The sequence below is a fragment of the Aythya marila genome (genome assembly GCF_965140915.1).
Source record: "Aythya marila genome assembly, chromosome: 2".
Taxonomy (NCBI): domain Eukaryota; kingdom Metazoa; phylum Chordata; class Aves; order Anseriformes; family Anatidae; genus Aythya; species Aythya marila.
Window position 1 is genome coordinate 55501868 of NC_139043.1, and position 27248 is coordinate 55529115.

The window sequence follows — 27248 nt, forward strand, 5'->3', positions numbered from 1 at the left end:
CCAGCTGTGTTCTATGAACACTGCTTAGATTAAGAAACTTTTACCTCAGCAGAGAAACACTAACCAAAATGTTTGTGGCTCTTGAAAGCCATACACAGGTAGCTGTCTCATAAAATACTTGGGAAAAAAATATCAGATCCTAAATGTAGGTGAATTGGTACAAGACTGGGATACTGTCCTGGTTTCAGTTAGAACAGAATTAATTTTCTTCCTGGTAGCTGGTGGAATGCTGTGTTTTGGCTTAGGATGAGAAGAGTGCTGATAACACCCCAATGTTTTAATTGTTGCAGAGCAGTGCTTATACCAAGCCAAGGACACCTCAGACTTTTGCTCTGTCCCGCCAACAGGCAGGCTGGGGGTGCAGTAAGAGCTGGGAGGGGACAGACCCAGGACAGGTGACCCGAACTAGCCAAAGGGGTATTCCATACCATCTGACGTCATGCTAAACAATATATAGGGGTGGCTAGCCGGGGGGAGGGGGCCGGACTGCTCGGGGTTAAGCTGGGCATCGGTCAGCGGGTGGTGAGCAATTGCATTGTGCATCACTTGTTTGTACATATTATTATTAGTAGTACTATTATCATCATTGTATTATTATTATTATTATTATTTTCCTGTCTTATTAAACTGTCTTTATCTCAACTCACGGGCTTCACTTTCCATTTCTCTCCCCCGTCCCAGAGAGGGAGGGGGGAGGGTGAGCGAACAGCTGCATGGTGTTTAGCTGCCAGACGGGTTAAACCACGACAGATACTTAACTGTGTATATGATTTCCAAATGGGCAAGGTATTTCATGTGATTCCTTTAGCAAATAATTTATTCAGTTTTACAGCTGTCTAAGTTAGGCAGATTTTGCTCCACAGAATACATGACATACACAAAATAGAAGCTTTCAGTAACAGAAGCCAACCTAACTGCAGGTAGTCTTTAACTTCTATTTAGCAGTGAGAGAAGTAAGTGCAAATACAGCAACATTCAAGAAATATGTATATATCAAAGTACACACCCCAACCTCCAAAAACATGAAAATTGTTTAGATCTATCAGCTATATATTCCTTAGAATATCTGTCATTTTGCAATTTTCTAATTTTCTGACAATTCTACTTCAGAACATCCACTGTTAGTTTGAGTACTGAAACCCTCAGTCAAATAACATTGTAATCCACTGAAAATGTTTCTTCTTGATGCCTGGAAAAAATAACTGTCAGGGATCTATTTTAGGTAGTTCTATTTAGGTAGGCTTTTTTTTATTATTATTATTATTTTATTTTTTTTTTAAAGACATATAAAACCGTGACAACTAATATCCTTTTGGCTTGGTTCCCAAGAAGACTTCCTCTTTTTATATTTCATTTGTTATTGGTTTGGGTTTGCTTCTTATGAACTATCAAATCCAGATTAATCTATCCTATCCACCTGACTCTCCTGCCAGCAAAACTATTCTCATATCCTGCTGCAATCTCAGTGTTTGCAGATGGGATAGCCAGAGAATGAAAACAGAGTTCTGTAATGAGCACAGAGAGAAGGCTGTCTGGAAACATTGATTGCTTCTTGCAGAGCTACCCTCAGTTATTTAAATAGTATTATATTACTTCAAAGGTTTGTAAACTAAGATATGAGAAGATGAAGTTCCTGCCAGTGCTGTACTGAAAACTAAATAGGCCAGAAATATGTGCCTTCAATAACATTATCTTGTCTTAGGCTCCTGTCACACAAACACTGAAGCATCTGCTCATCTTTGCAGGTGTGAACAGCTTTTCAGATTTTGCTGGAATGTAGGGTAAATTTAAATTTAATGACATTCTTTTTTGTGGAGTCAGGTCTGACGGTACGATATTTAGTTGTCTGCACATCAGGGTCTACTGCCATTTAAGATGCTGTAGATTATCCCTCCTGGCTTCCAGCCACTGCTCCAGAATGGTGCAGGTTTATCATAGGTCCCATGTTATCTACCAGACCAGATGTCTCTGATGCCCTTGAGCATCTAGAGTGACACCTGCATTAGCCTGGCCGTCATCACACTAGGACAAGGATCTCAGAACAACATGACTCAATGCAATAGTGGGAGAGAATAGCTTTTGTTAACTCCTAGGAGTGCGAACTGCAAACAGAACACCATCTACTGTGCTTTATGTTTCCCAGATTGCACTTATTTTTTCAGGGGAAAGGAGGTCATCAAAGTATAAAACATTACAAGCTACAAGCAATAAATTAGATGGAACCAAAACACCTTTAATGTCTGCTTACCTGTAGAACTATGTCCCGTTCATTCCGTGTGATGTTTACAGTATGGGGCTGTCCATTTGCCATGTTTCTGTGGTCGATATCAATATTATATGGCTCTTTGGTACCTCCTAGGCTGTAGCGAATTTGCAAATTCCCTAATGAAGGAATGTGAAAAACACCCTCAGGTATTTTGGTCTTTATTCACCAGTTACTTTCCCCTCTTTATTTTCATGTACAACAGTTATTGTTTTACATTTAAAATGCTCTCAGAGCTGGTATCTGCAGCAGGAAAATTTAGAGAAGGGCTAGTATTTGAGATTATAAAGCTAATGGGCTGAAAATGGCTTCCAGTTTACTACCCAGAAGCATGACAACGAATGGCATCTCAAAACTAAAGTGTGTGCAAATTCTCCAGATTGCAAACCAAACAAATCAGATCTATGCATTGAACAATATGGACTATTGTTTCAAATCTGAGCACATCAAGTATCATTTTATTTTTGAGATTATTATCCTCACTGCAGAAAAATTCTTTGACATTATAAAAGGCATGATTTTTTTTTTTTTAAAGAATAAAACATTGATATGACTTGAATAAAGTCAAAATTGCATCAGATTAACACTGGCATATAATCTACACAAGGGATTTTCTTGCGCTCAGATTTAATTGTTGTTGACAGGTGACCATCTGGACTTTTATGGAAATTTAATAATATATGGTGAAATGAAAACTTCAGGTTATATTGTTAGAAAACTATAGTCAGAAGTGGTTAATTGATATTCATGACAAAGTGCCAGACAGATTTTTCTTTTCTAAACAAAAGTGAAGTGTCTACTCTTCCTTGCAAATTTTAACATTCCATCAAAAGGAAGGACTTTTGAAAATGGAAATGTAGACCCCATTATTCATTAAAACCTGAATGGCCCCAAACAACAGCCTTAGACTTCTAAAACTATAGTTTGGATTCCAACACGGCTTTTCTCTTATGCTCCTTCTTTCTCATCTGTGAAGGTAAGAAAGGGAAAGATTTCAGTGGCATGTGGAATATCTGTATTTAGTTATTCCACAGACGAAAGTGTTAGTACAGTATTCCTAAGTATGATTTTCAGGGGCACTAAGGCACTATTTGGAATTGAGTTATATTGTGTTTTTATACTCCACCAGAAAATGGTCCATATCCAACCTTCAATCATTACCAATTTTTTTATGACATTATATATTGTGCTACATCCTCATTTAGCCACCTCAGTCAGTAGTCAGACTTTCAGAACAGTGCATTACACTTTCCACTGGAAACAAGTGATATTGCCATGAGTTCAGTGACTATGAACCATTTATTAACCTGCCTACATGTGGATGCCTACTTGTCCTCTCCATTATACTAGTTTATGGCAGGCATGAATCTGTTACAGCACATATATATATATATATATATATATATATAATTTATTGATTGATTGTCTTGTTTTGAGAAGGAAGGTTGGCTAGTGGAATATCCCATGGAATTAAAGAGATGCATCACACAAAATTTCATAAAGCAGAACCTGTATTCAGGTTCCATGTACTTTACTTTTAAAGAACAAGGGTGAAAAGACTTTCTTATTCACTCAGAGTTTCAGCTGCATGTCAGTCTGGTGTTATTATCAATCATTCCTTCAATGGAGAAAGCCCAGAGCAGCTGCTTACCAGATGGCTTGACAAGTACTGCCATGAAGTCCTGGGTATAGGAACTGATGTACAAAAGGACACAAGGGGACTTGGTAGTACTGAAGCTGAAGCTGAGCTCTTCTTTATTCAAGTTAAGGTCAGTTGCTGTGGTCTCAGGATCTGTGGAACTCAACAGGGTTCTGCTAACTAAATCCTTCATGCTGGTCCCTGGGGAGTGGAAGTTGTAACGAAGCCACATTCCCTCTTCAAAAAATGCTCCCACATCTTGAAAAGAAGAAAATAAATCAGGAAAAAGAAATTGAATGTGCTTACACCTTTTCAATGAAACATTACTACTGACTTGAGCACTACTAATCTGTACATGTTACTACTGCTGCATTATTTAAGCACTTTGCCAGTAGTTAAGAGCCTTTCTATTTTCCAGTAAGAATGCAAAGGATAAACACAATTTTATTTATGGATACCTGGACTTGCAGAGCAGGGGAAAGATTTCCCTTAAGTCACGCAAAAAGACTGTACCTACATCTCATACCACTACTACAGATCAGAAGAACCACACTTTAGTTTTATTCTCATTGAGGTCTTGCAGTAGATAATGTTCCAAAGAAGGAGAGACAAGCAAGAAAGATTTAGAAGGCACAATAAGCAAACACTGTAAAGGAAAAGGAAAACCAGAAACTCTGACCAGCAAATTACAGTGGATTTAGAATAACCTCAGAGAGGAATGATGGTGATTCCAGCACCTGAAAAAATTGAAATAGGATTGGACATGATACTAGAAAATTATCCATAACAAGAGCAATCCTTCATAAGAACTGCCTAATCTGGATAGTTTATGCAGAAAACAAACAAACAAATAAACAAACCACAAACTAGGGAGCTTGACTCATGGATGGAAACAAGGCATAAGACACCTGAACTATATCTCACAGGAGGTGCTCCACAGACAGTTTTCAATTCAATCTGAAACAAAATGTCATCTTTCAATACTCTTGACAGAAAATAAAACTACTTTTGGCAGTTAATACTTTCATTTGAAAAAGCATTGTTATTACTTTGCATAATAATGTACCCCTGCTTATTTCTTAACATTAAAAATATAATTCAAGGTTGACATTCTTATATTCAAAGCTGACTTTGACAGCCTCCTATGGGAATCACTGCACAGTTCTCTACTATTGTTAGTTTATAATCTGAGTCTACTGGGGATTGCTGGACTGGTTTCTTATAGCAATCATTCATTCAGTGATACTGTGGTGCTGGGTATGCTTTGCTATCTGGGACAACAACATAAAAGGAAATTTAAAATTACATGTGAACTTAAATAATGAGGCACATTTATGAACATTTCATAAGGGATTACAGAATGATGAATAAATACTATGAATATAGCATATATGTACAGTATTTAAAAATAGTTGCAAGCAATGCTCAAAAAGGTGACCAGTCATTAGAAAAAAAAAAAAAAATTAATCACTTGATACCTTCCTACATTATTTATAAATGCAAAATTGCCACAGATTGGTACCAAATTACCTATCCAAACTATTGTAAAATCAATACATAATTTTTATATAAAAAAAATAAATATCATTTTATCCCTTTTTAGTATTTGGAGCCTTCATGTCCTTCACACAATTCTAAGCAAAGGCTTTATCTCAAAACAAATGAAACAAGTTGTTCATCTTACAAGCTGTGTAGTGATACAGAGCAAGTCAGGAATGAGTCTGCAGACTTTATTCAGAGTAACTGAGCACAGAAGAGATAAGAATATGGGTAAAATTATTGCAGACTTTATTGGTCCTTTTCAGAACTTTGCTACATCTAGTTCTGGAAAAACATTATATTTTCCATATACCATATAAAAATTCTCCAAAATGCAAAGTATTATATTCTGTGCCACTGTGTGGCAACATAAAACATGAAATCAGGTTGTGGTCCAAAGGTGCTATAAATAATGGGATCACTCTGGTAGATTTATAACTGCTGTTTTATAGCAGAAATCTTAAATAACCTTGAAACAGCCATAGGAGAGGCAATTCAGTTTAACAGCTATATTTTGCAGAGGACTCAACTTAAGTATTCCCAGATTAAAAGTGAAGGACCCTATCCTGAAAATACTTCCCCAAACTGTGATGCCTATTGCTGTTAACTGTGGTGTTGAGACTGAATGGTAGTACTTAAAAACCTAAAGCAGAATATACTATAGCTCTATGTATTTGCAAGACTGACTTTAAAAATATCCCTGTGACCACTAATTTATTATTCTTAAGCCTCTGCTTATAGCTTCCATAGGTCATGGTACTCTGGGCAGCCCTACCATCTGACACTGCTGCTCTGCTGGCAGGGACTACTGGTAGCCCCTGCATTGCCTTCACTTAGACACTGCACAATGATGCAAAATTTTGTTCATCTTCTTCCCCTTTCTGGCCCTTTTACTGCTTGTCATCCCTTTTACCATAGGAGCGATCTTTGGGATTGCCTATCACTGTGGTTGCCCAAGGTCTTGCACACAGGGAATACTGGGAGCCTCAGTCCTTGACCTCAGTGCTTTCATGGGGCTGAACTGCAAAGTTCAAAAATAAGCAAGACATATTCCACAGCAGTAAATGTTATTAATTGCTACTTTAAACGTTCATTACTACAAAGAAAGCTTTAAGTAAATGGTGCTCTCTGAAGCACTAAGATTTGTTTTTCCCAAAAGGATTTTCATGACAGAACAATGTTCTGTGAGTTTAACTTCATTTGTGCTGGTGTCCTGGTTTCAGTTAGCACAGAATTAATTTTCTTCCTAGTAGCTGGTGGAATGCTGTGTTTTGGCTTAGAATGAGAAGAGTGCTGATAACACCCCGATGCTTTAATTGTTGCAGAGCAGTGCTTATACTAAGCCAAGGACATCTCAGCCTTTGCTCTGTCCTGCCAACGGGCAGGCTGGGGGGTGCAGTAAGAGCTGGGAGGGGACAGACCCAGGACATCGGGGTGTTATCAGCACTCTTCTCATTCTAAGCCAAAACACAGCATTCCACCAGCTACTAGGAAGAAAATTAATTCTGTGCTAACTGAAACCAGGACAGCTGGGAAAATATTTTTCAGTATAGCTGTGTTACAGGTCTGTGAGGTATTGTAATGAACTTGGAAATTCTCTCACATACATACCACTTCTTTTAAGAGGAAGGATAAGAGGAAGGTTCACTTTGGTAGTGTGAGTTCCTACAGGAAGGTACTGAATCCCCTCAAGTTCCAGTTCAGCAAAAAGATTCAGTCTGTGACTATGCTTTTTGGTGAATGAAGTTGAAGTACTTATTGCAGCAGGGCTGCAAAGTGCTCAGCAGTTCACAGAATCAGGCTGTTAGGAACTATAAGGAAATATTAGAGAAAGGTAAAGCATAATTTTCTCTATGTTAAATTATAGTATAAGGTGACTTGGAAATGCTGAGGGGTGATGAGTGAAGAAAAAATCTGTTTGGAGGCCGCCTGTGTATCATCTTCCTAAAGCTCTGAGGGAAGTCCTTCATTCAGAAGACCATGCAAGTTGCCTGAGTAAAACAGGTAAAATGAAGCACAAACACTGCTACTGAAATGTGGACAAGCTTTCCATGCACTACCCTCTGCCTTCTCCTGGAATATCTGAAAAGTACAGACTTGAAATACCAGGCATAAGGCAGAGGCGAAGGGCTCTGCAAACTGCTCTTTCAGGACGGAAGCCTTGGAGAATGAGTGAGGTGATTACAGGTCAGTTTTCCTTGAAAAGCAATACATATTTATAAAACAATATGCAGTTCAGTCATGCACTGTTGACAGACTTTGCAAATACATACAGTTTGGAAGAGTTTTGTGGTAAAACCCAGAGCTGGATTTGTGGACCCAGTGATTTTTTTCAAGCAAGATGTGTATCCCCAGTGTGAAATGCACATATTTTACAAAAATGTCCATCTTCTGTTTGAAAAGGGACAAAGCAAAAGAAAATCAAAAACTTCCACACAAAATGCAAAGGTATCCAGAACTTGCAAGCTTATTTTGAGGATTATAATTCTTTGTACATCTCCTCAGTCTCTCTCTCTCCACTCACCTGATTGTATTTTTGTTCACACTTATTCTGTCTAGGACCAGGAGTATGAAAACACAGGAGGAAAAAGACAAATAGAAACAAACAAACAAAAAAATCTGTTGCAAAAATACTACCTAAGGCAGAGTATAAGAAATTGAAAAATATCATGACATTTCTGTGCCAGTGTTGTAGACATAAGAAAATATCAGGAGGGACCTAATTCTGCTTTGCTGCTGGTTTAATATTAGTGAAATGTTGGTGTCATTTCTTCTATTCTCAGATAGTTATAATGATCCTGCTAGGTATACACTCAGTCACACCAGAATATAACTTTCTCCATGAATTTTTCTCACCTGAGAAAAGCATTGCCAGCATTGCACAGGTGTGGCTGAACACAGCTTCAGGAAAATATTCTATCTGAATACACTGTACCCTCTACAAGAATTGAATTGCCTCTGAGGTGACAGTAGGAATAGGAAGGTTAAGGGGGATTGTCATGAATCAAGTGGAACATATTACTCCTAATAAATAAACAAGGAACGTGTGTAGAGTTAGATGCACACAAAATGCAATTTCAACATAGTGAATTTTGAGGAGTGGCACTGCAAGAGGTGGAAGCTCCCTTCTGCCCTAGGACAGCTATCACTACCTGACAAATGTCATTTCACCTTTTCCAAGTAAATTCAAGACCTGGCTTGTGTCACCTTTCATCTGGTTACCAAGGAGAATCCAAGGCTGATTATCTTTGTGGTACTACTGTTTTTTTTTGTTTTTTTTTTTTGTTTTTTTTTTTTTTTTTTGAGTCTAGGCCTTCAAAGTAACCTTTTTAATAATACCAGGCAGTAACAGGGTAAAATCACTGCCTTGAAGAATCTGGAGACAAAATCTTGATGGTTATGAAGCCTGGCCAGGATCCATATGAAAACTGCAGCAAAGAAAGATTCTCTCTTCTACATTCCACAAAGCTGACTGAAATGCCCTCTTATAGCTGTAAGACCATCTGGAGGCTTCAGTGCCTCTTTAGCCATGTTCAGGTATGGGAAATCAAAAATATTATTACGTGATGCTGCTTGCCAGTGCACAATGCTATGTCTTTCCTGCACGGCATTTTGAATCTTAAAATCAGCACTTTCAAAATCATAGCCAAGGCCAATCACTAGAGGCATTCTGACACTCGGTGGATGTACTAAGCAATTTGGACATCTTAATAAAACCCACTCCTGATGCATAATTTTATTTCCTTTTTGATTTCTTATGTACTCATTAATATTGAATATAAAATAGCTATAGCTTGCTTGTCTGGCTTGTGGCTAAAAATGTGCTAGAGAGCACTAGCAATTTCTGCTTCTCCAGGCTGTGGTCACAAAGCTTAAGATTATTTACTGAGATATGTCCTGGCCATAGGGCATCAATAAAGGGTTAGAATCTCAGAGGTCTTGATCTGGGAGAGAATTTACTCTGAGTGCTCTGAAGATGGCAATACTTATAATTTATCTGGTTAGTTCACTCAACTTTTTGTTCTGCCTTCAGGCACACAATATTCAGTTTGTGAGTCGAAGAAGTAGGGACATAAAGATGTTGTCGTACATCATCAAGTCTCATATTCCGTCTGTCATCACCATAATCATTTGTGATGCATGTCTGAATTTTCTATGCATGGAGTAAAATACCAAAATAAGACAATTGCTTGTTGGCATTACTAAAATACAAACCTACAATGTGTTTTCTTCCTTTATATGAAAATATCAGTACTCAGCATGTAGAAAGCTTTCATGAACAAATTACTATCTGAATCAGAGTAAAAGTAAAATAATGTGAACCAGTGAAATTATAATCACAAACCCATATAAAGATTCCTGCTACCTTCAGTGGAACAGAATGAGTGCCATAGAAGATGGGGTTAAGCCACCTGATTTATTGCACCATCAAGCTTCCCTAGGTAATGGCAGGAGGTAAATTCTAGGAAACAGCCTGGCATATCTAAGTAAGTCTGAGCTCTGAACCTCCTCCCCAGGAAACTCCATTTCTACCTCCATTAGATATATGGAGATCCTAAGGCATCAAGCCTCATACAATAGCCCTGTAAAGAAGGTGCCTTTTATTCTGCTTTGTTATGTCTGGACAAATGCACAAGCCAATGAAAGCCTGAAAATGTCAGGCAAATCTCAACTGTGGTTCATTCTGCACTGATGTGAAATTACTATAGATCTTTCTATAGTTACAGGAGTTTGAACTGATGTCTAGGACTGCAGGCTCAGAATAAGGGAGTGACAATCTGCTCTGTGTATTTTCTGCTGAGTCTAAATGAAAAGACAGCTTCCTTTTTAATGGAAATATTCACAATGGCTAAAAATCCTCCAATTGAATACAATAGTATGGATTAAAAAAAAAAAAAAAAAAAGTAATGTTAAGTATACAACAGATCAGGTTCCATGATTTCCTTCCAGGGAGTCTTTGAAGGTGTTTTCTACATAATCACAGAGAAAAACTTGCAGCTTTGCTAGAAATATTAAAAACTTCTATTTGATGATTGCACAGTATTCACAGTGACAACTATGATGGGAAGATTTGACTTCAATTCCTTCTGGTAGCACAGACATCCACTTTCAAAGTCAGCAGTTTGTTGCTTCCCTCATTGTCTCTTTCTGCATTACCATAATAAGAACATTTCCTTGCATCACACAACTATTGTAAGGAGCAATACCTTATCAGCTTGTGAGGTGCCAATACTGCTCTAATATAATGCACGTGTATAAATATTACACAGGGGTGTCTGGTGTGAGAACCTCAAACCTCCCAGTTGCATTTGCACAGGCACTCAGGCACTCAGCAGCCAAAAATGTTGCTGAAGTTGATGTGCTTATCTTTAATACCAGGTGAGCAATGCTTAAAGGTATTAAATGCTTAAATGGTATTAAAGCTTATCTTTAATACCATTTGGTGAGCAATGGCACCAAAGCAGGCCTATTATAGTTAGATGACAAAGATATTGAAATTTTATTGAATTTTCTGAGCCAAGCCTTAGAATTTAATTTATTATCCTGATTTATTTATTTTCTGTATACAGAATAAGAAATCCTTGCACTTTATTAGTGGTTTATTATGGATAAATAACAGGCTGGGAAGTTCAGTTTATAATTTTGCTGATATTTCTTTGAGATATGTAAGTGATATGGCTAAGTTGTGCTCTAGTTTAGAAACAAAATGATTTTTTTTCCAGTAAAAGAATTCTTGCAACTGATGTGAAGTGTAATTTTCAAAGTATTAGAGCACAAACTGTAAATGTTTAATAAGGCTGTATCAACGAGACAGCAGAATGGAATAGTTTTATAGAATTTAAATGTTTTCTGTGGGTATATGTAGCTATACATATTCAATAGCTATGAAGTAGATTTTACTTTTCAGTAGAGGTCAAGACTCCAGTTCTGAAGTCTTATCTACAGGTAGAAAAAAATGACTTTCTGCAATGTTCAGACTCACTAGACCAACTAACATTCCCAACCCAAGGAAAATTCTGATATAACTTTTGGTTAGCACATTATGATCATGTTATGTATAGAAGAATTTTTCTGGGGAGTTGGGTGGGCAGGAATGTTGCCTTGATTTTTCAGCTTCTTGGATTATAAGCAATGAAAACTAAGAAGCTAGTTTCCTTGAAACCTTTGAACAATCACCTTCCCATTACTTACAGCAAAGTAAGTACATGTATTTGCAACCAGCAAAATAAAGGGAACTGAATGGTTATAACAAGGGCAGTCTGTGAGAGGGTGCAGAGCTATTTCACCAATCTGTCATAGCACTATATCTGGTATGTCTTTTTTTTTTGCATCCATTCATCCCATTAAAAAGTTGATTTTTCTGTTTGAGGCAGAGAAGAGAGCAAGAAAGAAGGAAATCTGATCATGAAAACACTGTTGTAAGTGCTTTCAGGATTCATGCAAATATGAATGAAGGAGCATGAACTCCTTCATGCTTCAAACAAGCATGAAGGAATTCAGTTCAGGCATTGTCAAAAAGGATTGCAGTAATTCACACTACGAATGTAAAAATTATTTGGAAAAATAAATGTATACACTGGGCTCATCTTCTGTCTCAATTGCATAGAAACTGTAGAGCTTTGAATTTACCCTTACCTGAAGGCACAGAAGTCATATATATATATATATATATTTGTTTGTTTGTTTGTTTTTTGTTTGTTTGTTGTTGTTGTTGTTGTTTTTTTTTGGCCACATACCTTTGTGGTGGACAATTTCTTCTCCTACACTTGATCCACAGCAGTTCAATACCCAAAGAAAGAATGCTTTCTCCCTGGGGGATCTCCCTGGCAGCACATCACAGTGCTGCCACATGCTCTGTGCACACCCATTTCAGCATGTTAACCCTTGCTGTTTTTGATTAAAGGAATGGAATAGTTTGTTTTGTAAGGAACAAAATTTAATTATTTCTCAGAAATGATTTTATGCTGTCAAGATGACAGTTCTGGGAGAAAAAAAAAAAAAAAAGGAGAATTTATTCTTAAGCAATAGACAGAGAAGGATCAGAAAGCAATCTGTAGGACATCAGAAATATTGCAGCTATTCCTCTGAACAATTTATCTGGGCAATGAAAAGAGAACAGAAGCCAGTAGCATATACCCCTGATACAAAACAAAAATAAAGTTAAAATAGATATCAGACTATATTTTTTTCACTTTTTTTTTTTTTTTTAATTGTAAAAAAAAAAAATTGTAACTTCCAGGTAATACCACATCAATCACATGTGTGGCCTGCTGCTAATGTCTGGAAACAATGCAATTTCTTGTCAGTCATCAATCAGTTACTCGTAGGATGCATTTCATCAGCAAAGGCAAGGTCTTTTATTGTTGAGATGTCTTTATTACTTATAAAGCATTGTATGGTAATTTCAGTATAGAAATGATGCTTTATTTGCTTTGATTTTTTTTTTTATTACTTCTTAGCAGTTGCAGTATGCAACCAACCCCAGAAAGTTTACCATGGGGATGTGATTGAATATCAAAATAAAATTTTGAGATAACAAGAGCTTCCTGTGGCAAATTAAAACCAATGGGAAAAGAAGACTGTGGTATATCAAAAGATGTTATATTATGCCACCCATCCTACTGAATAGCATATTTCTTTGGAAATCTCATTGTTTTGAATGCAATAAGTGAAAAAGTCCTGCCTCACCTGCCTGGTGAGGAGGTTTTATTCAGAGGAGTAAAAGTAACAAAACTTACTCCTAGTTTAAAATGCAAAGCACTAACAATATTATTTTGTGTCTGTGGACTTGAATTCCTAGTGTAGGTAACAAAGGAAAATAATCTCCCTCACCACATATTACTCACTAAACATCACAGTATCCACTGTGAGACAGGTAAGAAAAAACACAAGTGACACAGCAGTATTCAGCCAAGTTTTTCATTGCTCTATAAGCAATGAAAGTGGCTGAAAACAATAGAGGCTTCAAAAACATGTTCGTAGACATCTCAGTGTTTTTAGGGAGGGGAGAATGTTGAGGTGTTAATGAAAAATAAACAGAAATATCAGATTTGGGTTGTTTATACATAAATCACTAAAAAGAGAAAATGATTTTTTTTTTTTTTAATTTTATTTTAGAGGGAAAGCAGGGAAAAATTCCCTGATCTCCAACAAATTTTACAAATATTATTTTATTTTATTTTATTTTATTTTATTTTATTTTATTTTATTTTATTTTATTTTATTTTATTTTATTTTATTTTATTTTATTTTATTTTATTTTATTTTATTTTAATAAAATATACTCTGATGTTTTGCCAGTATTTTTTCCACTGTCATTAGTACTCTGTAGTTTACCTTTGTATCTAGAAAATATATCTAGTAACGTCTCATGGACAAAGAGGATATAATACAAGATTTTTGGAGCTACTATTGGAAGGAAAAAGTAAGACACTCATCTTTTGCAAGTCTAGGAAGTTTGGCAACTTTTACAAGATGTTCCAGTGCTTTACTTGATTTAAAAGGCTTAATTCAAGTTAAATTTACAATGTAAAATTTAATGGGCTGAAAATGAATTGTTTTAAAGAGCTCATTATCAGCACCATTTGTCACAGAGGTTTTACAATTATTTTGATCACAGGATGGTCTCAAAACAGTCTATTTTGTGTTTAATTTATCCTTCAACTTTTACCCCAGTGCCCAGTTGTTTTTTACAGAGAAGCCCCATGAAGCCATCCACACTAAATAACACTTGGCAATATTCTAGATGAGTACATTGATTTTCAGCACTAACAGGATGGAAATGTATTTTCTTCATAGAGTCTTAAAGATTTAAATAGATACATTTACCCTGGAATAGGTTTGATATTTAAGGCAGAAATCTGATATATTGTCTAAATTCCACAACATGGTATGGTACAGAGATCCCCATGCTAGCATGAGGACATTTGCACAACTCAGTGCTGCCCAGCAACGATGGCTTATAGAGAGAGAGAGAGTTTTATGCATGCTCAGTATACTGCAAGTTCATCACACTGCAAGCCTGGACATGCTGCACTCAGCTTTACTTTTGGCAGTAGCTGTTAGCTTTACTTCCGACTGTGTGACCTGAATAAAATGACTTGGGCCAATATCTGCAGAAGACATTTGAGAGCCAACTTGCAGATGCTCAGCATTGACTTTCTGAGACTGAGCATGTACATGTCCACTCTGGTGCAGTGGAAGATCTGGGTACTTGGCATCTACATAAAGTTGAGCATTGATACAGAAGTACTGAAAAGAGAAAAAATTATGACACTGAAAAGAGAAAAAAATGCCCAAAGTATCACTATCTGGTTTGTGGGCCTCTGTCTAGACTGGGAGGCTGATAAGGTGAATGAAGAGTGTAATATTACTTCTGTTGTTACAACAGTGCTTACAGATCAGTGAAATGGGTTTGTCTGTGCTAGGTTCTCAATTGTTTCTCTAATGGTATTTTTTAATTATGTTAGATCCACATTCAGAAAAAATAAAATATTTAGCTTAGGACTGGTTTTGGCAGAAGTTTGGTGTTCTTCTATTCCTACAAATTAAGAATATCCTATGAAATGTAAGAGAAATGAATGATTTCCACAAAACCTGCAAACTTTGCAAACATGGGAAAATTATATTCCATTACAACTTTGTCACAACAATTTCTTGCCAAAATAACAAAAACAAACAAACAAAAAAACAAAACAAAACAAAACAAAAAAAAAAAAGTGAAGAGAAGTTAGCTTTCTCACCCTAATATTTTTTAGGAAGTAAGATCCCTTTCTCCTTCACTCCTTTCCTGTCTTTCTTTCTTGTGAAGGCATATGTATCCATAATAAATTGATCTCTTACAACCATTTTTTTGTATGTACTTTATGCATTTCAAAAGGTTTAACACGGATATGGGAGCTCTGTAGCTTCTCTTGCCCTAGCAAGATCAATCTCTAATGCAGTTGAACTTCAAGATGTGATCTGGCTGTGAATAGATAAAACTTTTAATCCAAAAGTTGGTCTCCCAGTTCACAAGATTCAACCCAAAGCTCAGACTTATGTATTTCCAAATATTTTTATGAACCAGAATACATAGATTTTGATTAAATCCACACTTTTTTTTTTTTTTTTCTAAATAATTAATCAATAGAGGATGGCAATAAAATAAATTTCAATGAATTTATGATTGTAGATTTATTTTGATTGGTAACAATTTTAATGTTGAACTATGAAGTTCAACACCTCAAAACTATCCAATACAGTCTGCCAGACCTGCTATGAGAACAGGTACCCTGATATATTTCTGTTGTTTTGTTATTTGATTTAATTAGTTAACATATATTAGTACTGAGAGATGTAGTTTCATATCACCACATTTAAATCCTGGATGTAATAATGTGACTTGCTTGTAAGAAATATTAAACAGGATTTACTTGTTTAATTAAGAAAAGCTGAAGATTTGATTCTATTGTTTTCCCATACTCTTCAAGCCTTCTGCGTAAAGCATTTACCTTTAATACAAAATGGTCCATCATATGCAGTTTTGGAGCAGTCACAGGAGTAGCCGTTGTATTTCTCGACACATTTGCCACCATTTGCGCAGTACATCCCGTAGCTCGTGCAGTGGCCAGAGCAGCCAGGCTTCACCCCTGGTGTGACTTTTGCCCTCTCTTCCAAGTCCAGCGTCACCCCATTCATCCTTAATGAACGAATGCAACCTAGGAAACCCCGCTGGCCTCCTGCAGCACCTGAGCAGGAAAATAAAACCATAAGACAACACTGAACTGATTTTATTGTTGTTACTGTATATGAAATATCCTGCTAAGCTTGTGACAACAGCTGGAATTAAATAACTTCTTTGTAAAGATGAAGCATTATCATGTCCTAATGAAATTGAAATCAGTTAAACCTCAGCCTTCAGACCTTATTAAAAGTACACCCAAATAGCGAGTGCCTTTGCTTTACACTGATAAGAGATTAGAGATTCTAGCCCTCCACTCTAAGACTTCAAATTTCAACTCCAAGATTTTTAGAGAGAACAGTGGAAGAAATGGGCTTAGCTCTATCACTAAGATATTGCCCTACTCACCATATAAGTAGTAGTTATGAATGTTAATAATAACGCCACAATATGTTATGCACTTCAATATTTTTCAAAGCCACAGTGGGGAAAGAGGGAAAAGATTTTAATGCCCCTTCTTAGCTGCAGTAGGAAATATAAATGCTCATTTCCAAGCAACATCAGGGATATTGCTTAGTGGCCTGAGTACAGGACACAACACTGAAGAGCTACATTTGAAAATCTAGGTTAGAATGGCTTTTCTTAGCAGTCACTAAGGATAGTTCCTTATTTTCTTTGTAAATGGTGAAAAATGTGATTTCATCTCAGAAAGCCTTATCCAGGGCTTGATTAATAATAATAATAATAAAATGCAAGCAAATATCAATGAGTGGCTGTTATCTGTTCTCCTCGTCTCTTTGATTACTGCAGTGCCACAGATGCTAGAGTCCCCTGTTCCTGAGGAGATCTGAATGCTCATCTTTGCAGAGCACAGAGCCTATTTACCTGTGGGGTGGGGTGGGAGGGGGGGAGAGGGAAAGGGGCAGAGAACCAAATACAGATGAGATACGCTGCTTCAAATCAACCACACAGACCAAAAAGTCTGTTTTAAATTCAGCCACTGCTAACCAGAAAATTTGGAGTATGAGGAGACAATGCTAGTTCTCTGCTAATGTGAACAGGGCAGAAGTCATTCTGGTGTGGTTCCATTCTATGTAAACTAATATACACTGTGGTGATGAAAAAGATCCTAATACATCTAATTTCTACATCTTTTCCCTCTTGGTGAGTGTCCTAGCCCTTAGGACATGATGTCATTCTCCTTCAGGCTATCTTGTTGGCCCAAGGAATAGTTATTTATTCTATAGAAAGTGGAGCAGGAAGCACTGGAACAATTCTTATTCAGTGTTATTATCCAGGCCCTGATGTTCAGGGTGTTCATTTGAGACACTTGAACTCAAATCAATTCTTGTCTAACTCAGGGTAAGAATTTAAATCAGACTGTTCTTTGAGATGTGTGCTCTATTCATCAAATTCTATGAAATAGATCTGATTCAGAAAGAAATAAAATCAGCTACAGATTTAGACATTCAGCTTTTGGCAATACAGGTACAAAGTATTTCAAAAAATTGTTGTTGTACCAGTTAATTCAAAACTACCTGAAAAAAAAATCTAACGGTTATTAACAATTCCCCAAGAACTCAGGCTGGAATATTTCTATTTCCCTGCGGTTTCACAAAAAGTCTTAATATTTCCTTTAAAAGTTTAAGGTTTCCTCTTCTAAACAAACTTCACATTTCAGCTGATTTGGAAGTAAGCTTTAATTGAGATCATGGTTAGCGGTAAAGTAGAATATCAGCTTGTAAATAATGGTTGCACCTCTGGTGACACATTATATACATAGTTTGCTGTGACATTGTGCTGTTTACCAAGGCAGTGAAGAATTTAAACACAATTTTAATTCATTTCTGCTTTTGAATCTGCAGTAACTTGGAAAAAATAAGATAATGTCCATTTTTCCTTCCTCCTCCCCCTCTCCCTTTAACAGATATGTAGAGGAATACGAGATTACTCATCATTTTATGCAGTTCTGATTCCAAGTAATGTCATTTGGTGTATCTACACATTAGAGCCATAGGGCTAACAATCAGAGAAATAGAAATACTGATGGAATAGCATGCCCCAAATTCACTGGAGAACAGCAACTCCAGAAAGCAACTGGACTAACATGGTTCTGGGAAATACATTTGTGTGACAAATATATTGAATGAGAAAAAACCCATGGGACTAAAGGGAAATGACTGCAGTGAGCTGTGAATGAAAAAGCATGGAGAATGACCAGACCTGCTGAGGCTAGGATGGGCACTGCAGGCTCATACAGTCCTGGCACTACCTATACAAAATTTTTCAATTCCATTGTTAATGTGTGGGTGAGACTCATAATAAAAAAATAAATAAATAAATAAAAATAAAAAAGGTGTATGGCACTACTGTCTGCTAGAGTCACTTTCTGTCAAGAGCTGTAGGTTAGGAAAGACAGAAATGACAAGTATCCAGCACAGAATATTTTTCACTTAGTTGATCTTGTTATTTCTACAGCTACGGAGATTCTTTTTTCAGTCATACAAGTACTACTCCAGGAGGGAAAATTACTATGTTAAATTAACTGGTACTGGCAAGACACAAGGCAACAAGAGTCTAGTATGTGACAGCAAAGCCCAGTTACCCACTCCACATCTTACCAACATAGAGCTGGCTGTACAATTCCAGTCGTGTGTGCCCTTCTGTTGGGGCTTTCCGGACCTCCAGGGGCAGCTGGTCTACCTGCAGACTGGCTTGTTTTACATTTCTCTCAGCATTGACCCGATGCCACTGGTCATCATTCAGCTGGTTGGGAGACCTGACAATGATTTCCACAGGCCCATTTCCAACATCAAATGAAAAGGAAACCTCTGTAGCAGCTGAAACACCAAGCAAAAGAGAACCCATCTTGTGATGTAAACATAAACACTTACACTTCCTTAAGAGAAAGGATTAATTTCTAATAGAAATACAGACTGCTCAGACACCTTTCAGAATTTCTTAGCGTATTTAATTCCTTTTAACTTGAACAGAACTTAAAATATTTCCAAGAAGTAATTGTGAAAAGTTTCTACAGCATGTGATGGAAATTAAGTCAGTTTGACTTGTAAAATTAAACCAAAGCAAATTATATCCTCAAAGAGGATTTTGTATTTCTACTGATAATTTCAATAATATCATAAAAAAAAAAAAAAGAATATCACAAGCTTTTAGAAGAAAAGTTTATTTTTGAATTTAATTATTATTATTTTTTTATTATTTATTTTTTTAGGGAGTATGTCTTTTGATAAAAAGTGATACAGATGAAATTTATATATATATATTTTTTTTCTGAGTGGCAGTGGCAGTTAATTTCTACAATGAGCTAATAAATGCATGAAGCAGTGGTAAAGAAATGTGAAAATTTATGTCTGGAAAAGAAATGGTTTCTTATTTATACTTATAGTACTTTATTTATAATGGATCATTCAAAGAATATTTAGAAATTTTACAAATGACCATCAGCCTCTACTAGACATTCCTCCATGTCATATTCAGTAAACTATATAATTGATACTAGTGGTGATGCAAGGACTAATAAGTGCTTAATTAGCTAATTACTTATAAGTGACTAATTAATCACTATAAGTGATTATACAGATATTTTTGACTAAAGAAATACAATTTTGAATTTCCCACTGAAATTTATTTTATAAAAACTAGGGGTTCAAAATTATTTTATAGTGGCAAAACATTAGATGAAAGGTTTACCTTGAAGAGTGAACTTCAACCTATTTAAAGACCTAGGGGGCAAGATACCTCGTAACTCTGTCCTTAGGGACAAAGGAGCTGAACAGAGTAAGCAACTACTTAAGGATGTTTTCCTCAAAGTACAAGAACTCTCCATCTCCTTGTGTAAGAAAGTGAGCAGGGAGAGCAGAAAACCAGCATGGCTGAGCAAGGACCAGTTGGTCAAACAGAGGCACAAGAAGGAAATGCACAGGCAGTGGAAGCAGGGACATGTGCCCTGGGAAGAGTACAGGGATGCTGTCCAGATGTGCAGGGATGGGATCGGGAAAGCCAAGGAATGAATGGAACTGACTTTGGCAAGGGATGCAAAGAATAACAAGAAGGGATTCTGCAGGTACAGTGCTCAGAAAAGAAAGGTCAAGGAAAGTGTACCCCTTCTGATAGATGAGAAGGGTGAACTGGTACTGACAGACATGGAGAAGGCTGAGGTACTCAGCAACTTCTTTGCCTCAGTCTTCACTGTCAGACAGGCATTCCTATGTCTATCATTTCCCTGCACCTGAAGATGAGTGGTGGGGAAACAAAGTCCTGCCCACTGTAAGCAAAGAGCAAGTTTGAGACCACCTGATAAAACTGAACAGGTACAAGGCTATGGGGACTGATGACATGTATCACAGGGTCCTGAGGGAAATGGCAGATGGAGTTGTCAAGCCTCTCTCCATCATATTTGAAAAGTTCTGGCAGTCAGGTGAAGTTCATGGTGACTGGAAAAATGTAAACATCACTCCTGTTTTTAAAAAGGGTAGAAAGGAGGACCCAGGGAACTACAGACTGGTCACTGTTGTGCCTGGAAAGGTCATGGAATAGATCCTCCTGGAAGCAGTGTCAAGGCAAATGCAACACAAGGAGGTGATCCAAGAGAGCCAGTTTGGCTTCACCAAGGGCAAATCGTGCCTAACAAATCTGGTGGTCTTCTATGATGGAGTGACCGCATCAGTTCACAAGGGAAGACCAACCAATGTCATCTACTTGGATTTCTGTAAAGCCTTTGACATGTTCCCACATGACATCCTGATCTCCAAATTGGACAGAGATGGATTTGAAGGGTGGACCATTTAGTGGATAAGAAATTGGCTTGAAGGCTGCACCCAGAGAGTGGTGGTCCATTGCTCTATGTCCAGGTGGAGGCCTGTGATGAGTGGTGTCCCTTGGGGTCTGTCTTGGGACAGGTACTATTTAATATCTTTGTCAATGATATAGACAGTGGGATCAAGTGCACCCTTAGCAAGTTTGCAGATGACACCAAGCTGAGCAGTTGATACACCAGAAGGAAGGGACACCATCCAAAGGGACCTGGACAAGCTTGAAAAGTGGACCCATGTGAACCTTAATGAGGTTCATCGAGTCCAAGTACAAGGTGCTGCACCTAGGTTGGGGCAATCCCAGACATGAAGACAGACTGGGAGAAGAACACATTGCGAGCATCCCTGTAGAGAAAGACTCTATATCTTGATTACATTGATCTAAAATCATGGGATTTTAGTGGACAAAAAACTTGACATGAGCAAGCAGTGTACACTTGCTTCCCAGAAGGCCAACTGCATCCTGGACTGAATCAAGAGGAGTGGCAGATTGAGGGAGGTGATTGTCCTCCTCTACTCTGCCCTTGTGAGGCACTTGGAGTACTGTATTCATGTCTGAGGCCCCCAAAAAAGAAGGGTGTTGATCTGTTAAAACAGGTCCAGAAGAGGGCTACTAAGTTGATCAGAGGGCGGTGAGGCACTGGAACTGGTTGCCCAGAGAAGTTTTGGATGCCCCATCCCTGGAGGTGTTCAAGACCAGGTTGAACAAGACACTGGGCAATATGATCTAGTGGGTGGCATCCCTGCCACCCATGGCAGTGGGGTTGGAATCAGATGATCCTTAGGGTCCCTTCCATCCTATGGCAGTGGGGTTGGAATCAGATGATCCTTAGGGTCCCTTCCATCCTACGCCATTCTATGATTCTATGATTACTAGAAAATGGGTAATCAATGATAGCATTCGCAAAGGAGCATATCAGACAGAAAAAGACAACTAAGACTTCCATTTATTTATTTATTTGTGTGTGTGTTTTGTTTGTTTGTTTATTTGTTTGTTTTGAAATAATATAAAGCTGTAGTGCCATTTCATTTTTCTGAAAAATCCCTGGTGACCAATAGTGTTCTCAGTGGTATATTTGTAATTTCTTGTATGTACCGGAAGTCTAATACAAAATTTATCAGCACATCTGATAAATTGTGGTAGAAGCAACACTCCATGATCATTGTCATTAAGAACACTGATTAACAGTGAGTATTTTTGTACATGGCCTAGAAGATTTCCACATGATTTTCACAGATTAAACTATACGCATTTTTAAGCAATCTGGAAGGACTGCAATAAATGTTTCACAGATAATGTTATTTCAATCAAAATTTGTTATACAAAAAACACATTTTTTATTTCATTAAAAGAAACATCAAAAGCATACTTAATTGCTGATGTACTTCCTGTTCTGTGCTGAATGAAATAATTTCATTTATTGAATGAGCTGCCATTCATGAACCATGAATTTAGCCTATTTGACCTTCTGCACTTTACAAGACAGAAAAAATGTATGTGCCAAAACTCACCATTCAAGAAATAAAGCTTTTGTTTTTATGTTAGCATGCCTTATAATTTCAGGGGTCTGCCAATAAACTCAGGCATGCTATGAATTAGAATACTTTCTCCAGTACTTAAGTTGTATGTTACATCCATGTATATTTTCAAGAGGATGTGTATTTGTCCATTAAATTTTACTTTGAAGAAACCTTTCAAATCTCTTCACTGCCAGGCTTGAGTAGCTCCCAAGAGCTGTCTGTCTTAAGGACTGTAAAATGAGAACTCCTTAGTAGAATTTCCTCTTATTCTGATCCAACTGACGGCACTGTTGATATTGCACATGGATGCCTGGAGGGTGAACCCATCCAGGATTTTGAAAACTGCTCACAAAACGCTAAGTACTAGGTGAAGGTTCTTAAGACACAAAAACTGTGGAAAAAAAAAAAAGGGGGGGGGAGGGAGGGGGAAGATAGGAATTACAACCCTCCTTAGAGTCAGTTTTCTATGCCTGTTTCCCTATTTCTCTTCCTCTTTCTTGTTACATTTTCTCTGAAATACATACTTTCATCCCCTCCCTTGTACTTTGTTTCTTTTAACTCTTCTGATGTATTTTTATAACCTTCAATGAGACTCATTGATGTTTTAGTTGACTTATATCAAAGGGAAAACCTAGCTTCCTTAGGATCCTTTTGAAATTCCATTCTTAGAACATGCCTTGTTATGGCTAGATTCAGAGCTTACTTACTAGCTGTAAAGCAGCATACAACAATAAGCTATGAATTGTAGACTAAAAAGTGCCAGACAGATATTGCTTCCCTCCACCTTGCTTGCTTGTTCCATGAAAACAGCAGCTTGTAAATATTCTACCTCTGGATAAGCAACATCTGCCAAACTTTTTAGACTTTTTTTTTTTTTTTTTTAAATACACCTTTGACAAAGGGCTCACTGACTAGACCAGAAGACACAATTCAATGAAATGATTCACTGAAATACTTCCAATTGACTTAATAGACTCTGGATAGGAAAGGAAGACTTTCCAGGCTTTGATAGCATGGAAAAATATCTTGTCCACCTTTCCCACTTACACTCTGGTAGCTGAGTAGTCTTACAAAGTCATCTATAAATTACCTGGCCTGCTAACTTCATTTGCACTGGGGGTGAGAGACAGCTGTTCCAATGCTGACATTGAAACAGCACTGGTAACTTGTTCCTGGCTGCTGATGCTACCCTGAAGTGCTGTAATGGAACACAGTATCTGCTTTGAGGATGCCACATCTCATAGCATCAGGGAATCTCACTTATAAACTAAAAATTAAAACCACCAAAAGAACATCTCAGAGAGAAATTGCTGATACAAATTGCTGGATTGTAATGCAGGAATTTCTGTGTAGCTTGACTGACTGTTAATAATTGGTTAGTTGTCAAAAATCATGGCCATATTTACAGCAATTGAACTAAGCATCATGAAGATTTCATCATTTATCAAATTCTCAAATGAAATGGTCATTTGAACTAATGAGCAAAAGCTTCACTCATTTGACCAAATGGCAATGGACATCTAAGCCCATGACTGCAGCCATCCCTGAGCTAAGTGCCAAATGAACTAGCTCTGGAAGCTGTACAGCTGCATTAACATGATGCTGTGCCAAAAGTAATTAGTCCTAATGAGAGGCTCTACTGTACCTAGGATCAAACACAGCATTGCTGAGTCTTGATCTGTGTGGACATACTATCTTTCCAGAATTAGTGCAGATATCTCTCTAATATAGTGGTTCATTGCATAGACAACACATTCTGTTTTTGCCTACAGATTAAGAAGCCAAACAAGAAAAGTCATGCAGCTTTACACTTTCTTGAATCTTACCCAGTCAGTATAGTAAATGAAGATGGAAGGTAGGAAAAATAGTTACTAGCGCAGATAACTATCAACTAAACCAAGAAACTAAGCTCCAGGAGTACCCCTGGAGTCAAAACTGGGTCCAGTCTTGTTCAGTATCCAATCTGTCATCTGCCCCTGGATGACGGGGACAGAGTGCACACTAGGCTGGTTTGCTGGTCACATAAAACTGTGAGGCTGAAACACTCTGTTCATGATAAAAACCAGAGAGACTTCAGCAGGCTGGAGAAACAAGCTGACAGGAACCTCATACAATTCAACAAGGAAAAGTACAAAGTCCTACACCTGAGGAGGAACAACCCCAGGCACCATGACATGCTGAAAAGCAGCTTTGCAGAAAAGGCTCTCAGGGCCCTGGTGGACACCAAGTTGAATGTGAGACAGCAATGTGTCCTTGTGCCAAAGAAGGTGAAATGGTCTCCTGGGCTGCATTAGGCAAACCATTACCAGCAGCTTGAGGGAGGTGATCCCTCCCCTCTAATCAGCTCTGGTGAGGCCACATCTGAAGTGGTGTACCCAGTTCTGGGTTCCTCAGTACAAGAGAGACGTGGACATCCCGGAGAGAGCTCAACCGAGGGCCAAGAGGATGGTTAAGGGTTGGAGAATTTTTCCTCTGAGGAAAGGCTGAGTGAGCTGGGGCTGTTCTGCCTGGAGAAGAGAAGGCTCAAGGGGGGACCCTATCAATGTATAGAAATACCTGAAGGGAGGCTGCAAAGAAGATGGAGCTACTTTTCAATGTTGCCCAGTGGCAAGAGAAGTGGCAATAGGTACAAACTGAAACACAGGAAGCTCGGTCTGAACATCTGGGAAAGTCTTTACTCTGAGAAAGACTGAGCTTTCTATTGGGATTTAGTTGAAGTCCACTGTCATTGTTTCACCAGCTTATGTGGAAAAGAAGGCTGATGCACTGTAGCACTAGTATTTTGCTTATGATATCTTTTTTTTTGTTGTTGTTGTTGTTGTTGTTTTTTTCTGTTTCGATTAACCATTTAATGATGAATGCTTGCTTTGCTGGATGGAATTAGAACATAACTGTGAACTTGTTTACTGAAGCTCATGCTGGATAAGGCTACAGTGATCCTAGGAGGTGGAAGGAAGAAGCTAAAAAGCATAGCAAATATCAGTCTATCACTTGCAGTAAAAGTGTATTACTGGAGCACATCAAGAGGATGGTTTTCTGTCTTCAGATGATTTAGTGTCTACCAAATACAGATTTTGCTATTGGGACCTGCCTTTTGTGATTATTAAAAGTGCAAGTTATTTCTGTGTCGTGTATGTTTCAGTTCCAAAAAAAAAAATCAAATCACAAAGTTCTACATTTTCCATTTTTCTCTGTTGCGTGTTTAGTCCTCTTGGGTCTCACTAGCAAAGCCAAAGAAATTACAGACATTACTAAATTAACAAACAAATACATAAATAAAAGTAGGCCATTATTCTGCTAGTCTGTTGGTTAGTCTGCGGCATCAAGCTTAGTTCTGTTGTACACATGCCACTTGCACAAATATTCATGCTTGTGTATATAATCCAAAAGATTTGCAGACATATTTCAGTGCTTCATTATAGTTATTTTACATGGAGTTCAGCTAGCAACACTTTTTTCTCCCCTCACTGTCTTTCAGTATTGAAGGGAATAACAGAGTACAATTCTGTGTAGAGTCATCTCCTCAAGTAGGCAATTACAATTGCAATGTTTCAATACTGCTATTAAAAGTGGGCTATTCAGTATTGTAGCCTGCCCTCAAAAGGTTGAGAAGTTGGATGTATAAAGAACATCTGCCAGATGCAGCACTTCTCAGTTACAACTTGTTTCTGGTCAAAAGCCATTATGTCAGTGAGACATTGTGTTTCTATGCACATGCAAGACTAGATTACTCCTTTGGAGCAGGAGCTGGAGTACAGAACAGTGCAGACTTACAATCCTTCCCTGAATTTTCCCTGGGGTGGTCTAACCTGTTGTCTGATAGCAGCTGAGGGGGAATTTTTAACTGCTGGAAATGTGTCTTTACCTTTTCCAAAATGAACAGGCTACCTGCAACTGGCTAAATGCTCTCCAGGTGCAAGGTAGTAAAAAAGAATGTTCCTGGCTTCTCTGACCTTGTGGAGAGACACTAATTCTATGACTTTCTACTGGCAGACAACCACTTACAAATGCAATTAGCAGTATTTTGGAAAGCAGTAAGACTCCTGGAGCTCAATATGAAGGGAAAACAGAACTGGATAGTGTGGCTTCCTCATGAATAAGCATCTATGAGAGGACCATTATAAGAAGGGATTTGATTTTGGTAATGACTAAGAATCAGATATTTTTATTTAATTTTAGAATAAACACAACTATTAAATAACCGATCAAACATAAATGTCAGCCTTTCTACATAATAGATTAAATTGCTTTGGGGGACAAAAATATTATATTAAAATGAAAGTACCAAATTTGCTCATGAATTATCATGCAAAGGCCAAACACGCCCTCGGAATTATTTATTATCATTATTTATTATCATTATTTATTAATAACCTCAGTTATGCTAACTGCACTCCAGCCGTCTTGTAGATAAGCACTTGGAAACAACTCACATTTTTTATGGTTATATTTTAGTTTATATAGCAATTTTCAGCTGTAGACATGAAGAATGAAAAATTACATTACCAGTACTGCATAAACAGGGAACCAAATAAAAGAGATGTGAAAGAACTTGTTTAATGTCAAACAACAGATGACCAGAACAGGGCATGAAAAGATACCTACTTGCTTTACTTCTAAGGCAATACAATTGCAGATAGATGATGTTACTTCCCATCCATACAGCCCTCTTCCAATAACTACTTAGCAGTTTGGAAGAAAGAAAGGAAAGGTGACTCAGTTGAAGGTCTTGTTGATCTCATGAAAGGTACTAAAGCTTAAAAAAAAAAATATAGCAGCAATGTCTTCTGG

At 37.5% G+C, this 27248-nt stretch overlaps 1 protein-coding gene across 1 annotated transcript in view; it reads right to left on the reverse strand.

Moving 5' to 3' along the window:
* CNTNAP2 (contactin associated protein 2) overlaps positions 1–27248 on the reverse strand; it is a gene marked incomplete at both ends in the record, with an annotated part of 1134939 nt that overhangs the window by 76330 nt on the left and 1031361 nt on the right. Inside the window, 4 exons of the mRNA XM_082753539.1 lie at positions 2249–2382; positions 3915–4160; positions 15935–16171; positions 18726–18944. Of these exons, the coding sequence (XP_082609665.1) occupies positions 2249–2382; positions 3915–4160; positions 15935–16171; positions 18726–18944 (836 nt within the window). The remainder of the gene's footprint in view (positions 1–2248; positions 2383–3914; positions 4161–15934; positions 16172–18725; positions 18945–27248) is intronic.